The sequence below is a fragment of the Colossoma macropomum genome, unplaced genomic scaffold (genome assembly GCF_904425465.1).
Source record: "Colossoma macropomum unplaced genomic scaffold, Colossoma_macropomum, whole genome shotgun sequence".
Taxonomy (NCBI): Eukaryota; Metazoa; Chordata; class Actinopteri; order Characiformes; family Serrasalmidae; genus Colossoma; species Colossoma macropomum.
The window spans coordinates 7535836-7553262 of NW_023494803.1; the positions used below are offsets into that span (position 1 = coordinate 7535836).

At 40.3% G+C, this 17427-nt stretch overlaps 1 protein-coding gene across 1 annotated transcript; it reads right to left on the bottom strand.

Annotated features, from left to right (window-relative positions):
• Window positions 1-8795: 8795 nt before the first annotated feature.
• Window positions 8796-15046, bottom strand: gjb10 (gap junction protein beta 10). The gene is made up of 2 exons (XM_036593612.1): window positions 14909-15046; window positions 8796-13768 (listed from the first exon to the last, which is right to left on the bottom strand). The coding sequence occupies exon 2, from the start codon at window positions 13651-13653 to the stop codon at window positions 12865-12867; it is 789 nt and encodes a 262-aa protein (XP_036449505.1). The 5' UTR covers window positions 13654-13768; window positions 14909-15046; the 3' UTR covers window positions 8796-12864.
• Window positions 15047-17427: the final 2381 nt, after the last annotated feature.

Sequence of the window (17427 nt, forward strand, 5' to 3'; positions counted from 1 at the left end):
CAGCTCTGGACACTCCAACTCATCCCAAAGGTATAGGATGCTGCTCCATCACTCCAGAGAACACTGTTCCAATGCTCCTCAGCACAATGCTGAGGGGCTCTATAGTCAACCTTGGCATGGTGACATTAGGCTCATGTGTGGCTGCTTCAGAGGGTCCCATTCTTTTGATCAATTCTTTTCTGTGGAAATTATAAAAACTGTAAAAGCACATTTGAATGCTTGTTGAGTTCACTAATTAGAAGGGGTCTGGGTACTTTTGGACATGCATTGTACTTTGGGGTAAAGGGAAAATTGTAGAAATTTGATGGTTCCCCAGTTTATTGACTTAAATCGCAAGTCCAGTCACTTTGGCCTGTTTTTCTCTGTAGAGTCAAGTGGTCCCCACAGCCATACTGTGCCTTTCTGTGTTGTTGCGAACTCACTGACTATGGTATGTTTTGCCATCTGCTGTGCTGCTACATCAGGACTAGGAAATACCACAGAAAAACCACACATGACAGTGGCTCAGCAATAGCTAACAGGCTAATAGCTACACATACCACAGAGCACATTTGATTCCTGCTGCCATTCCAACACCAGTCACTTGACTTAGTGCTCTCAGATATGAGTCTTTATCCTCTAAACGAGTGTTATTGAACATCACGTAGCTGGAACCAAGCTTATGCCTTGGTGTCTCACACTTTGGCCTGATAACTAAGCTAGCATTAGCTTAGCCCAGTCTTCTACAGCTCAAAACACCACAGAACAGGTTTGGTTTTGTTTTTCTGTCACTTCAAACATAGTCACTCAACTTTGTTCACTGAAACATTTATCATCTACATTTGTGTCAGCAGAGCACCAGTTAGTCGGAATTGAACCTGTGCTTGATTTGTGGCACTGTCTGGCTCTGTAGCCTGCTAGCTAAGGAGTGCTGTTATCTAGGAGAGTGGAGACAATTAGCATTAGCCTAGTTGACTTTCTATAAACCCAAACACCAAACACTCCAACAGCAGCTGTTCCACTCCACCTCCTCAGATTTGAGTCATTAGCATCTGCTTTTGCATCAGTGCAGCTTCTGCTAGCCAAAAACTAACCTGTTCTGTGGTGAACACTGAGCAGAGTTATTATCATGCTAAGCTAATTGTTGTTAGGCTGCTAAGGTAATGGCTGCTAGCTAAGTTGTTAGGCTGATGGTTTGACATTTATTACTGCTCTACTTTATTTGGTGACCATGTAAGCGAACTGAACCTTATTTGATATGAACTGGTTTAAAAGGGGGTGACACAATAGCGACATAAACATAAAATCAGTCAATGGCTACGTCATTAAGCCATCTCACCGAACGGTTCTCGGGCCCTTAGCGTGGTTAGCTATCCGTGTCCAGGAAACCACACTAAGCACAGTTTGTAAGTGCTCCGTGTCGAACCGTATCCGTGTGTAAATGGCAACGGAACGGTTTGTCTCCATGCTAAGAACTGCATGATCCTGCAGTGGAAGAGAGGTTGTTGACTTACTGCTAAACAATTGAATCACCTGAATGACTGAAAACCTGGAACTTTCTAAAATAATTTGTCTGTCTTTTTCTTCAGCAGACGGAATGCTGTCTTCTCCAGCCTTTCATCTGTAGATAGAAAAACAAGACACGCTGGCGTGTCCTCCTGTCTCCAGGGAGAACTTTATCTGTCAACTTTTGATTTGCTTTCGTAATTAGTGTTTGTCACAACCTGTCTATACTGGTAACAAGAAACAGTTTGTGCCTTTAGGGGAGGATACCTGAAAATATGTGTATCTATGAGGTGCACAAGACAAATGAAAAAATGAAAAAATCAAATTCTTCAAACAGAAAGCACAACACAGAGAATTCAGCCACTGAAAAATGAAAGTTTTAGCTATGTTAACTGGTGGTGATGAAATCCATTATCAGATTAAAACGTGCACTTTGGAAAGATATCTACTTACGCTGATCTTTTTTGTATATACATTGTAATAAAACATTGTACAGTCATGTTAATATATTGTAATTACCTGCAGTGCTGTGCAAAAGTCAGAGATATATTTAATTTCCAGTCAAAACAGCCTTTAAGTACAAGTTATTCATTGTTCCGGAGGTATTTCCGGGGAGAAAGTCGAAGCAAAATGTGCGAAAAATCAAGAGTATTTATCTAAACGTGTGTTATTGAATATCAGGTAGTGGGAACTAAACCTGTACCAAGGAGTGTTGCACTTTAGCCTACTAACTAAGCTAACGTTAGCTTAGCTCAGCCTTCTATAGCTCAAAACACCACAGAACACTATTGATTTTGCTTTTTTGTCACTCCTAACATAGCCACTCAACTTTGTTGAAAACCAAGAGTTTGCAAAACTGGAATTCAAAATTATTGAAGGATACAGAGAAAATGGGACTCCTAACAACCACCCGGAAGACCTGGTAGACACCAAAACTGCCCCCATCAGATAAACAGCACTTTAAGCTTTCATCTCTGAGAGAGAGGAGAAAATCAAGCTGCTTCAGATCTGAAAACATCCACAGGTGTTTCTGTCCATCCTTCCACTGTGAGAAGACAACTCAGCGCTGTGGGTCTGAAAGGATGTGTAGCTGTCAAGAAGCCTCACTGAGAAAAGGGACTGACCACCCCAGAGTCCAGACCTCAACATCACTGAATGTGTAGTTACTTGGATTGTGAGCATAAAAAGTGCAACCTAATGAAATAATGAAAATTCTTCCCTTTGAGCGCTTATATGCTAGAATTAAAGGTAATGATACAGAATTTGAGCACACCTGGTCTCCATTCCTTTCCAGTCTTCCACGTCAAATATGTGAAATTGTTGAATGTGCTCAGGTTTGGCTGAGATGTTGTACTTGACAATGTTATTAAGGCGGATGGCTACGTTTATTTATACGTGTTTGTTTTTGAATGGAATGTCTAGAATGTCCACCATTATGTCTAGCAAGCTGTCTCTTGTTGTTAGTGGGATGGGTTAGAGGGGTGGTTCTGTAGTTTCTTACCCTCCTCTGTTTTTGGTTTTTATTTTGTTTATTTGTTTTCTCTTTTTCCTCTTTTTCATAATTGAAAATTAAATAAAAATTGTTATTGAAAAAAAAAAAGTGCAACCAACTTTTAAGACTGAACTTTGGAGGTGTGGGAGAACATCCCTGCAGATTTCTTAGAAAAACTGAAAGCGAGTCTCTTGATAAGAATAATGGAAGCTGTAATAAAGGCAAAGTGTGGACAAGCTAAATACTGAAAATGTTGATAGTAAACTTAGTTTTGGAGGCCTTTGTGTAGTTTTCTGTTCAATGTATGCAGCACTAACAGTGGTAACAGTAGTATAGGTAGAAATGGTCCGAGTACACAGGCGAAGAATGAGAGAGAAAAGAAAGAAGCAAACAGGACACAGGGAGAGAGAAAGAGAGGGACAGACAAAGAGAGATAGACAAAGAGTGTGAGACGCAGCTGGGAGGAGACGATGGCTGCTGAAAACTTGTCAGGTCGGCTGAAAGAAGAGCATATCCGTACAGTGCATGCCTGCACATGCACAGGCAACACAACCCCTGTCCTTTCATCTCTGAGAAAGAGAGATAGAGAAAGAGAGAGTGAAAGGTATGAAGAATCAGGGGGATGGGAGCAGGTTCGGTTTACCTGTGTTAAGAAAACACATAGGGGTTGTTCTTGTTCCAGATGTACTGATAAATGATAAATAAATGATAATTTCATCATGTTCAAGTGTTACACAGTGTCAAACTGTTGTGTCATGGTGATGCTTTTGGCCACATGTCAGTCTTGCAGGACCAGACATGATCTCGCAACGAGAGCAACCTGGGAACAACCATGAGTAACTCTGGGCTAAATATCGGTGGGAACATAGACTAATATAGGCTGGAATTTTCTAACCCAATCCAACACCTGGTGAAAGTGGAGCTCACAGTAGGGGAGGGGGGCGATGATGCACTTGTCAAAAACAGTGAAGTATGAGGTTGTGTGTCGGATGTGTCGAGAACACATTAAATCACTAGCTAGTTTTTTCTTGTGTTATTGATTGTAGTCTGCATGATTTGACCTCTGATGTCTTCTTCCTCTTGTGAGACCATGTCTGGCCCTGCGAGACTAGAGTACTGTCTTAGGGTTCTGCCTTAGAATAGTACCTTTGTTGAGGGATCAGGTCAAGGCCAGACCACAGCGACCCAACAAATACCAACACTGTAATGCTGGCAGTCGTTTTATAATTATTCCAAAATGATATAAACCAAGCTGGGGAGAACGTCTTAGAACAGTGTGAATGAGGAAAATGGCCTAGGACAGTGTGGATGATGAGAACATTCTAGATCAATGTGAATGGGGAGAGCATTCTAGAACAGTGTGAATGAGGAATACATTCTAGATCAGTGTGAATTATATAAAGGTGTTAATAGTGGAGAACATCTTAGAACAGTGTGAATGGGGAGAATAGTCTAGAACAGTCCAAATTATGAAGTAGTACAGTATCAGGAGAACAGTCTAGAACAGTGTGAATGAGGAAGAACATGCTAGTACAGTGTAAATCCTATAAAGGTGTTAATAGGGGAGAACATCTTAGAACAGTGAATGAGGAGTACATTCTAGATCAGTGTGAACGGGGAGAACAGTCTAGAACAGTGTGAATGAGGAGTACATTCTAGATCAGTGTGAATGGGGAGAACATTATAGAACAGCATGAATGAGGAAGAACATGCTAGTACAGTGTGAATCCTATAAGAGTGTTCATATGGCAGAACATCTTTGTGAGAATGTGTGAATGTGGAGAACATTATAGATCAGTGTCAATGTGGAGAACATTCCAGAACCGTGTGAAGAAGTGGAGAATATCTTATATATTAAGGGGAGATTTTAGAACACTTTGACCATGGAGGAATATTCTGGAGCAGTAAAAATGAAGGTGGAGAACATTTTAGAACATTGTGAATGGGAAGAGAATGTTCTAGGACAGGCAGATGTTAATCTGCTGACGTGTCCTTTTTTGCTGTCATCGTGATTCTGCCTGCTTTTTTCTTTTCACCTTTGACAGTCATTCTTCGCATATTTTTTCTCACCTCAGCTACCTGTCTTTCCACCTGTACAAGTGATGCAAAAATCATATAAAAAAGCCTATATTTAATTGAAAATAATACAAAGACAACATATCAAATGTTGAAAATGAAAAAATTAATTGTTTTTTGAAAAATATATGCCCATTTTGAATTTGATGCCAGCAACACAAGGGAGGCAACAAAAGACTGGGAAATTTGTGTGATACTGGGATAAAAACACCTGGTGGGACATCTTAGAACTAATTAGGTTGGTTGACAACAGGTCAGTAACATGATTGGGTATAAAACGAGCATCTCAATGTCAAATATCAAAGAACTTGGGGATTTCATAATCTACAGATCTAAAGATTCAGCGTATAAATCTCTGTATGCAAGGGAAAAGGCCAAAAAACAATATTGGCTGGCCATGATCTTCAGGCCCTCAGGTAGTACCTCATTAAAAACAGACCTGATTCTGTACAGGAAATCACTGCATGGGTTCAGAAACACTTCTGAAAACACTGTCTGTGAAAACAGTTTGTCGCTGCATCCACAAGTGCAAGTTAAAGCTCTAAAATGCAAAGAAGAAACCAAATATAAACAAGATCCAGAAATGCTGCCACCTTCTCTGGGCCTGAGCTCTTTTAAAATGGACTGAGGGGAAGTGGAAAAGTATCCTGTGGTCTGACAAATTAAAATTTGAAATTCTTTTTGGAGCTCATGGATGCTGTGTCTGCCAGGCTAAAGAGGAGAGGAACCATATGCTTGTTATCAGCACACAGGTCAAAAGCCAGCATCTGTGATGGTATGGGTGTGCATTAGTTTACATGACATGGGTGACTTGCACATCTATGAAGGCAACATTAATACTGAATAGAATATACAGGTTTTGGAGCAACATATGCTGCCGTCCAGATGACGTCTTTTTTGGGAAAGGAATTGATTATTTCAGTAAGACAATACCAAACCACATTTTGCATGTATTACAGCAGCATGGCTCTGTAGTAAAAGAGTCTCAGTGCTAAACATATGGCACTTCATGAAATGAAAAATATGACAACAAGAAGAGGTGATGTAACACAATAGTAAACATACCCCTGTCCCAACTTTTTTGGAATGAGTTGCTGGTATCAAATTCAAAATGGGCATATATTTTTCAAAAAACAATAAAATTTCTCAGTTTCAAAATTTAAAATGTTGTCTTTGTACTATTTTCAAGAAACTTTGGGTTTTAAATTATTTGCACATTTTTGCTTTCTGTTTTTATTTACATTTTGCACAGCGTCCCAACTTTTTTGGAAACGGGTTGTAAAATACAACTGCTGAAATTAGAACTATCAGGATTAAAACCTGATGGTTTTGCTTTCTAATGGGAATTCCTTACTGGTTACCATTAGATACCAATAGTTATGAAACATTCCATAACTGTATTATCGCATAACTGTATTATCCGATTTGCAACCATCAGGAAACAGGTCACCCAAATAGGGGTGTTCCACAAACAGGAAACATTCATATTCATGGCCCAGTTGCTGATTTAATGAAATATTTCCTTGTTGCTACTCAGTACCGGCTGGCGTACCCTTTTACTGCTGTCATGATTCCGCATGTTTGCCTTTCCACCTTCATTCTTTACATACTTTTTCTCACCTCAGCTACTTGTTATCTTAGATATATAAGTATAAGGAGCTGTAGAAGACCGTGGAAAACTGAAGAGGTCCATATCTGTTCTGTGTTCATGGATTTTGGACTATTGGACGGCTGTCTGATTCACAGTTAATCAGTTTGTGGGATATGAGGGTCCCACAGTCTGAGTGCTAACAGTGCTAATGCTGCTAAAATGTTTTGACATAGAAGTTAATAGCCTTGTTCGGGGCAACTATTTCAGCTTCATGTTTCTGTTTTTTTCCTCATAAAAACCTTTTCTTACCAGTTTCTTACATTTTATGAGGAAACTCATAAACTCAAAAAAGTCATCTCACTTCCATAAGAATCTTTTCCTCATGAAATGTAAGAAACCGGTAAGAAAGAGTTTTTATGAGGCTTTTTGTGCTTCAAAAAGTCTATGGTTTTCACAAAGCATAGAACTACATCCAGTTATACGTTCAAAAGGGTCTTGTTCAACCGCAAACATTAATAAATAAGTGGTTTTTAACATATTCACCAACAAAATTAGCATAAAATGGCTATTTCCCTGTTAGCACGATAGCTAGCATTCTAGCTCTACTAGCTTACTGTGTTCCTCCACCATTTAAACGTGCACGGAGCAATAAAGTAGTGGCAGGCAAATTGTAAGGTTCTATGTGTTCTGTTCTTCACCATGTCTTTGCGTAAATTCTTAATAAGAGTATAATTGTTTAAGAATATTGCGCTGGTGCATTAGTAGTAAAGTAGTCTTTTTTTGCAGGCCCCCTAGTGGCCATTCGACAGACATGAACAACTTTAACATTTTTACTTCATATGATAAAAACTAATTTTCCCTTTAACTCTGTTATCAGATTAACTAGTACCCTGTTGTTTCTCTGTGTGTGAAATGTTGTGACCCTGTGTTGAGCTGCTAGCGAGCAATGATGGGTGAAAGGGGAGGGGGACCGTCGCTGTGAAAATTCACGTTCTCACAAAGACAGCAGTGCCAAAATAAATTGGACAACTGCAGACTTCTTCATATTAAACAGTCCTGTACAACTGCCACAATAAAAAATAGCACTTAAACACAAAACACTAAATGTTGACTTGCCTCCTCACATACAAAGACAGTTGTTTTCAAACATCATATACAGTTCCATCAAAATCGTCAACGTTATTGAAGCAAGAAATGCATACTTCGATAATCCTGAAGGCTACTATGAAAAATGGTCAATAGTTATTTCATATTTCATCCCATACCCTAGATTCAGAGTATTCTCCTAAGACATAATGGTCAACATGTCTAAATTGGCTAGCTAACGTTATTTCACCCTTCTAATTCCAGCGTCTAAACCTGTATATTCCTTTCCTGGATCAGTTCTTTAAAAGGAAGCTCCACAGATTTATCAAAAAGTCATTCAGAGCGGGTTGACATGAAATCATTCATTGTGGAAAAACTTACAGGCTCAGATTTCTTTACAGTGGTGGTCATGGGAACCAGGGGTCTCAATGTCTATAACACAGATATAGCGATTTTATTTACTATCCAAAACTAGTGAACCTTCTTTATGTGTGATATTAATGAGGGTAAAATAGTGGTGAATCTAAAAAAAATTTGAGGGGCACCATTTTGTCACATCAAGCCACAGAATGACTTTGTTTACCTTAATTATCTTCACAAAAAATTGTAAAATATGGTGTAATTCTCCTTTAAAGGGCCCATATATAGGAAAGCCAAATTTTCCCTCATTTTGATGTATATAAACACTGTCCCAATCTCAAAACTGGTCACTACCAAGTCCATACTTGGTACACATATGAAAACTAGGTTGTAAGACCAGCCTCTTTTATATGAACTGTTTTTGTGATGTCACAGAAACCAAGTTTTTCAGCCTACAGCAGTATAGCTTCACTCATTTACATATCTGCCTTGAAGGCACAGTAACTGTCTAATTCTAAGGGAAAGGGAAAGTTGAATAATGGTCATTTAAAAAAGAATGTGTGACCATTTTTTGTTAATAAAGCCACACAAACAAAGAAAAAGATACAATAAAAATATAGGATAAGGGCCCTTTAAATGCCATTCCAGTGCATTAGACACTCAGCCTGCATTACTACTTCCTCTATTACAATAAGACAGAGACTGTTAAGAAAATACAAAACAGACTTTAATGAATGTGAAACTGTAAACAATACAAGATGCACATGGTAAGCAGGAAGGAATGCTGGGAAGATGGAGGCCAAACAGAGGAAATCCACGATCAGAGTGGTTTACATTCAGGGGATGCATGTTTATGAGTGAAAAGCCAAACATGCTCGTCTCCTCTTCTGTCTCCCAACAACATGTGTAGGATTTGATCGTACAGCAGGTCTGGGCAGCTGCAGGCCTAGAGACCATTCAGCTCATGAAAAAAGGCCAAAAACAAAACACATGCAAAGACACCAACAATCCCTGACTGGACCTGTCACAGAGAAATGCTGCAATGCACTGAGAAAATGACAGTCGTTCAGTAGAAGGTGCAGAAAGTCTGCATTCCCTGAGTGCAGCAGTTTGTTCATCAAAACAACAGTAAACCTGTCTGTAAATGTTCCCAGCTCAAACGAGTTCCACCCTAAGAATTCCTGCAGGAAGTGCGTGTATCGAGACCAGGTGCTGGCAGTAGAGTAGCTCTAAAAGTAAATAACATGTACAAAAAATGCATGAAATTTCATTTCAAAAAGTGTAGCAACCAAAAAACAAGCAAGCCTGTGGCCAAAGAGGTGTCCGAAAAGCGTAAACAGACTTTGCTCAAGGATGAATTCCACCGATTTTTCCAAATTTCTGCATAATTCAATCGTTCAGATGTAAACTATACAGATTTCCTTACAGCTCCTGGTCTCAGTATTATTCACAGTGATGGTGATAGGAACCAGGCGTCTGAAGAGTTTAATGCCTCTAAAGGCTTCCATAGAAGGCCACTATGTTAAAAAAAGTTATACACCATTTTCTGTAGTTTTAAGAGACAATTTGTGCCTAAAACAGATTTTCGAAATACATTCTTGGTGGAGGGGTATGTGCAGGGTGTTGTAAGGCAAAATAGTACCCAAAGAAAACCTTATTTCCAGATTTATCACTTTGTCATTTTCAACATTTCACATATAAACTCGGAAAACACATGTAGAGTCACTCTTGCTGTTGGATAGTAAATAAAATGGCTATATTTGTGTTATATTGTGACGTCTGGTTCCAATCACCACCACTGTGAACAATTCTGACTCTGCATTTCATGTCAAACCACTCTTGAATGCTTCATTATGTAGATAATGTTAAAAATCTGTGGAATTTCCCTTTAAGCAACATTGGCTGTGAAATGGTTCCTACGCATACAGCAAGAAAGTTGCCATACAGCATATGGATATTTCACAATAAGGTGCTGGGTGGGCTTATCAGCTGCAGTCTTTCTTGGTATGCTGTTAAACACGTTTGTGCTACTAAATTAAAGCATAAAAATGAGTCACTGTGCAGAACGGATGTCATGAAAAACCTTTGGGAGCAGCCAATGTGAACTTTTTTTAGTTTTTCTCAAAAGAAAAGTCCATCCAGATGTTAGCAGAAAAAACCATGAGCGATGACTAATCAGGCGATATTACTTGCTTTCACTGTGCTGAACTGTACACTGCCCGGGTTAAGAGTTGGGGTTTTGGTTACATGTGGATTCCAGTTTGCAGTCAGTTTTGCAGTTCTGCTGGTAAAGCAAAGATAATGCAGACTACAGTTTATACTGTATATATTTTACTGCCTTAAATTTCCAGGCTTGTTCCATCCTAAGCCTTATTATCCAATAACTAGTGCAAACTAACTGAGTGCTTAAATTATAGTAGGACACCAAATGGTTAAATCAGGATTGTGAGAATGAAAAGTTCAACCAACTTCTAAGACTGAACTTGGTAGGTGTGGAAAAATACGCCTGCGGATTTCTTTGTAAGACTGACTCTCATGAAAAGAATGGAAGATAAAATAAAGTCGAGAGACTTAAGAGAAAATTGAGATCATCTTTAGCTGTTGAGACTTTTGTGTTCCGTTTTGTCTGCTTTTTTTTCCTGATGCTGAAAATGAATAACTTAATGGTCATTTTGACTGGAAAGGGAGGTCTCTGACTTTTATTGTGTATTTATCGTGTATGTGTTGTGTTTAAAATATGAGATAATGTGACTCTTTAAAACTAATTACTCAAGCCCTATTTGAGCTGGATTAGTATTACATGAGGACGCGCTGTAATTTGAATGATTACTGAACACGAAAATTGGCAACGCGAAGTCAGCTGAGTCAGCGACACAACAAAATTGAGCGAATTATAACTTTATGCATGTAAGGAGTGAAGCGATGTGACGACTACCAATAGGAATTGAGCATTGAGCGGCATAGTACGCGCTTTATCTCCGCCACTGCAAAACAGTGCGCTCCTGTTTCAGTTCCTAGGTAATTGTTCTTACTAGAGATGGAATAATGGCAGCGGTGCTTTCACTGCAAACAGACAATAATCGCAAAGACCAAATACTGTGTTCCTCACATACTGACTGCACAGACACAGGGATTAAATAAAAATAAGCACACAAGCAATTTCTCACCAGGATTTGTATTTCTAGCGGAAATTTGTGCTTGGGGTCAGCGAAACCATGGCAACCAACCATGGCCCACAAGCGATGAGCAACCAGCGATTTGAATGACAAGAGGCAAAAAGTCGCTGCCGGTGTGTACACAGAGTCAGGTGCCTGAATGTAACTGCTATAATTTGGTAAGTTGAATGAACCCACTTTTCTAGCCTAATGCTAGTCTATATATCGTTTAGCCACACAACGTGTTGTTATTGTTCGGAAGTGTGGTGCCTGTCGCATAATGCTGATGTTTACATCCGTATGATGATGTTTCGATTCAGGCTTTTTGGGTTAATTTGGGTAAATTACTGAGATCCTTTCTCCCGTACAAATCAGCCAGTCAAATCATGTACAGATTACATTACCGGCCCTCGCCTGGTAAAACTAATCCAGCTCCAATAGGGCTTTACTTTAATGATTCATCCTTTTTTGTAAAAAATGGCTACAGTTGGTTCCTTATGTTCTTTCATATTAGAAACACAGTATCCTCATTAACCTGAATAAGAAACATACTGAGATTTAGGCACTTTAAAAGATTACACGCTAGTCACCCTGTAAGTCCACTACATTGTCTACTGTTTGTACTTTATAAGTGCTGGATAAGCTCTAAATTTTGTTCTTTATTTCTCATTTCAAGTGTAACACTAGCATTCAATACCTCAGTGCCGTTCAAGATTTGGAATGGCCTTTTGCATAGTTTGACTACAATGTCACAAAGTGTCTCACTCTGGGGAACAATGGATACATCAGTTATCATCAGCTCCAGGAAATATTTTGTTCATCACCACATTCTCTGGCCGCTAGGCCACCACCACCACCACTGTGTAAAAGAAAACAGCGAAGAAAAGTCTGTTCCTGGGCCGATCCCTACGGCAGCATGGCCTTCTCTGTCCGAACCTGTACTCGGGTGTGGGGCTGATACATCAGTTCACTGTTTGCACAATATTCTCTTCTCTGACTCGAGGATGACAGATGGCCGGCTTTGCCTTTGAACAGAAGGCCTAGCTTGCTTTTTCTTGTCCGCTTTGATTCAGAGCCGAAGCAGGCCTGAATGTGTGGATGAAAACGCAAAGGGAAGACTTGAGAGAACTTGTTCTAGGCATTTCCTGATGGAGCTCCACCCCGTTCAGTGTTTATGTAGGAACACATCTTCTCCAAGACTTTTGATCGAGCCAGTCTCCACTGGTTACCTGGTATGAGGAAAGAACGACCTGAGGGTAAATTTCTAAGTAGTAAAAACAAGCCTGTCTTGGGACGATAAAGGCACAGATTGATGGATAAGCAGAATGTTGTGTGTGTTCTTCCCACTCTGAACTCGATCTTTTCGCAGACTTGGAAGTTAAATGCATTCTCAGTCTTTGAGTTAAGACAGAAACCTCTCAGGACCACGTAGGCTCTTCAGTTTCTTGTCTCATGAGGATCCCTCTTGAGATACCCTAATGGTGGTCTCTCCTGTGTCACTCAATGAATAACTGAACAACACATCTAGGCATTTAGAGTTAAATACCCTTACGATTATTATCATTGTCCAGTTAAATCCCTTGGGTCTTGAGTCTCTTGTGTTTTGGTACTTGTTCTTCTCATATTGCAACCGTCACCATGTACTGTGGAGCGGGCTCGCCTTTGCGTACCAACCGTTTGGTGTTGGTCTCCAGCAGGCTGTTGGTGTTCTGGATAGCCGTGGCCCGGGCCGCCTGCTTGGAGCCCTGTAACTTTGAGACGCACTCGCAACAGCGCTTGCCCATCAGGTAGAGGATCTCGAAGAGCGAGAGGAGGATGCACACCAGGCTGGTGATCACCATGAAGAGCGTGAAGATCCTCTTCTCGGTGGGTCGTGAGATGAAGCAGTCAACCGTGTTGGGACAGGGCTCCTGAATGCACTTGACCATCGATGGGAAGTCATAGCCCGCGTACAGGTAGTAGAGCAGGTAGATGAAAGTTGCGTCTACGCCCATCTTGAAGATCAGTGAGAGGACATAGGTCCACCAGAGGCCTCCGCGCTTCTTGCCTGTGTTTTGGTAGAGCCGCTGGCAGCCTTCGCCGTACTTCAGCTGGTGCTTGCGCTCCCGTTCCTCGCGGTAGGCCACGTGAAGCACCACAAGAAGCGAGGGGCAGGTGACGAAGATCAGCTGCAGGGCCCAAAGCCGCACGTGGGACACGGGGAAGAAGAAGTCATAGCAGACGTTGTGGCAGCCTGGCTGGGCCGTGTTGCACGTGAAGTCTTTCTGCTCATCCCCCCACACCTTCTCCGCAGCCACAACGAATACCATGACCCGGAAGAGGAAGACGACTGAGAGCCACACGCGGCCGAACGCTGTAGAGTACTTGTTGACCCCGCTCAGGAGGCCTTGGAGAAATGCCCAGTTCATGGCACCGAGGGATGCCGGACGCTTCGGGAAAGAAAACTGGGATGTGGATGAGGCTGCTGGATGGAGATCTGGAGCTTTTAGAGAACAGGGTAGCTAAGGTGCATAGACATTAGGCCTGCAAAGATATGAGGTTATAGAAAGGATAGAGAGAGAGAGAGAGAGAGAGAGAGAAAGAGAGAGATATGAACAGTGCTTCCCAAATGTTTTCTATCATATGAGGTGATAGAAGGCATACACAACCAAGTTCATTACCACTCTGCAAACACTTGAAAGCTAATTTATAAACTTTATAATACTAAAAGACGTCACTATTTCAATTCTCAATATGAATTCCTACCTAATGTTAGAATAAATAGCCCAGGCTATGATCAATATTGAGAATTGAGAAGGTGTGTCTCCCAAATAAGAGGAAAAATAATGAGTCAAATGAGTAATAAAATTAAGCAAATACACACACACACACACATATACATATATATATATATATATATATATATATATATATATATATATATATATATATATATATCATTGTCCATTTTATCAGCTCCACTTACTATATAGGTGCACTTTGAAACTATGAAACCGAAGTTTGAGTACACTGAAAAATATATTTACATACACCGTCCAGCCACATCATTAAGTACAACTCCTTGTATCTACACTCATTATCCATTGTACCAGCATTGTACATTGTATATAGGTGCACTTTGTAGTTCTACAGTTACAGACTGTAGTCCATCTGTTTCTCTGCATACTTTGTTAGCCCCCTTTTACCCTGTTCTTCAGTGGTCAGGACCCCCATGGAACCTCACAGAGCAGGTACTGTTTGGGTGTTGGATCATTCTCAGCACTGCAGTAACACTGACGTGGTGGTGGTGTGTTAGTGTGTGTTGGGCTGGTCTGAGTGGATCAGACACAGCAGTGCTACAGTCTGTAATTGTAGAGCTACAAAGTGCATCTATGTAGTAAGTGAAGCTGATAAAATGGACAATGAGTGTAGAAACAAGGAGGTGCCTGATCGGTGTTATACACACACACACACACACACACACACACACACACACACACACACACACACACATATATATATATATATATATATATATAGACTCTACCAGTGTCTGCCGCACAGCGAGAACAAATGAGTAACTTAAGATCTGCACTTTCTGACTTTTAGTACTTCCAAAACGTCCTGTTTACTCGCCTCTTTATAAACGTATTTTGAAATATTAAATAATCAGATAATACTTACAAATAAAAGACGACGAGAAGCGGCTTCGTCTCCGACTTAAACTTGTTGAAGCTTTGTTTTCAGCTCAGCTACGGACATGAGTTTGAGGAGAACGGAGGCTGCGTTATTCTCTCCACCCGTATTCCGACTCGCCCCGCCTCCTACGCCGGATTTGCCAAAAAAGATGGATTGGCTAATAATGTCTCGCGTCCTGCCCTAGGATTGGCTAGTAGGGTCCCGCCCCCTGCGCTACGGATTTGTTAGTAGTTCAGACTTATAAGCATTCGAGCCAATCGGAGCGCAGGAGGCGGGGTTTTCCGGAATAGGAGTGCGGAGTGTTTACTGAGTAGCTTCATTCCAGTGTTGGGGGATCAGTTTCTCGACCACTCGTGACGTTTAACGCCCCTCTGAGCAGAGGAAATCTGATCTGAGATCGGCTCGGGCAGGATAGCTACTTAACAATGATCTGACGACATCTGAGCGCCGCCTAGAGGGCGTTTAGGGCACTTTACTCACCACAAAACGACTTTGCCTGACCAGCTCTCAGTGTGGGTTCAGATACTTGTAGGTTTAGTGAGGCCTTGGCCAATCAAGTTAAGCATATTTAATTAAACGTAAATAAGTTTTATTCATATATTCGGTCACAACATTTACCAAAAACCGTTTTATATGATGATACAGGACAGGTTTGAACCTGAATACACCAAATACAGCTCACTGAGGCCTTTGGGATGGGCTGAGGAGCTGGACCAGCTGTGTGGAATGAGAGACTTGCACCTCTGCTACACTCTTAAAACTGGTTCTTCAAGGGTCCTTTGGTATAGTGAATGGTTCTATGTAGAACCATGGATTTTACATAGAACCATTTCATGCTTGAGAGGTTCTTTGCATGGCGAAATGGTTCTTCGGATTGATGGAGAATGTGTTGTATATGGTTCTATATAGAACCTTTTTGAAAATGGTTCTATATAGCACCAGAAAGGGTTCTGCTGTTGTTTAAAGCTTGACATCGTAAAAATAGCAGAATCCTGGTTGGTGCTGTATAGAGCCATGTACACAACATATTCATCAATCTGAAGAACCATTTCACCATTCAAAGAACCATCTAAGCATGAAGTGGTTCTACCTAGAGCCCATGGCTATAAACAGAACCATTCCCTTTACTAAAGAACCATCTTTTTTAAGTGTAGGAAAGGCAACGGTTCTATATGGAAACATGAACAGACAGAATTATTTGAATGCATAAATGGTTCTTTGCAGTCAAATAGTTCTCTATAATGAAAAAAAAAACAGCTGCATGTGGTTCTTTAAAGAACACTTTACAAAATGATTCTATACAGAACCCTGAGTTCTACATAGAACCATTTTGTGCTTAAATGGTTCTTTGCATGGTGAAATAGATCTTCAGATTGATGGTAAATGTGTTGTATATGGTTCTATACAGAACCTTTCTGAAAATGGTTGTATATAGCACCAAAAAGAGTTCTTCTATTGTTACGAACATGACATTATAACAGTAGTGGAACCCTTTTTGGTGCTATACAGAACCGTATGCAGTGTAGACTCCATCAATCTTAAGAACTATTGTACCATGCAGGGAACCATCTAAGCATGAAATGGTTCTATTAAGAACACATGGTTCTACACAGACTATAGAACTATAGTTTACTATAGAAATATCTTTTTTATGAATGTAGGAAAGGCAACAGTTCTATATGGAACAATGAACACTGAAGGAACCATTGAAATGCATAAACGGTTCTTTGCATGGTCAAACAGTTCTTCTCTGTAATGAGGAAAAAAAGCTGTATGTGGTTCTTTAAAGAACTCTTGTATAGAATCAAAAAGGCTTCAATTGTTGTTATGAGCCAAAACCCCTTTTTTTGCTAGTGTATGCTATTAAAAAGATGGTTCTTCGAGGGCTCTTTAGTGAAGGGAATGGTTCTATTTAGAACCACAAGTTCCATATAGAACCATTTCATGCTTAAATGGTTCTCTGCATGGCGAAATTGTTCTTCAGATTGATGGAGAATGTGTTGTATATGGCTCTATATAGGACCTTTTTAAAAAAAAAGTTCTATATAGCACCAAAAAGGGTTCTTGTATTGTCACAAGCTTGACATCGTAACAACAGCAGAACCCTTTTTGGGTGTGACACCCACTCAGCCACATGAGGAAAGCCATGGCCATAGGGAGGTCTCAAAGGGAATTCCAGCAAATTTTCAAAATTTCAGCATCATCAAATGGATAAGATGTAAAGTCAATCATGGTTTGATGTGAAATACTCTGTTCTAGAAAACAGTCTCAGAACTGTAGGCTCCATATGGTTCTATATAGCACCAAAAAGGGTTCCGCTACTATTATAATGTCAAGCTCGTAACAGAACTCTTTTTGGTGCTATAGAACCGTTTTATAAAGGTTCTGTATAGAAACATACAACACATTTACCATCAATCTGAAGAATGATTTCACCATGCAAAGAACCATTTAAGCATGTATTTCTTCATAGAACTCATGGTTCTGTAAAGAATCATTTTGGC

Coding starts and splice junctions, on each gene's coding strand:
- gjb10 (XM_036593612.1), bottom strand. CDS start 13,653: ATGAACTGGGCATTTCTCCAAGGCCTCCTGAGCGGGGTCAACAAGTAC.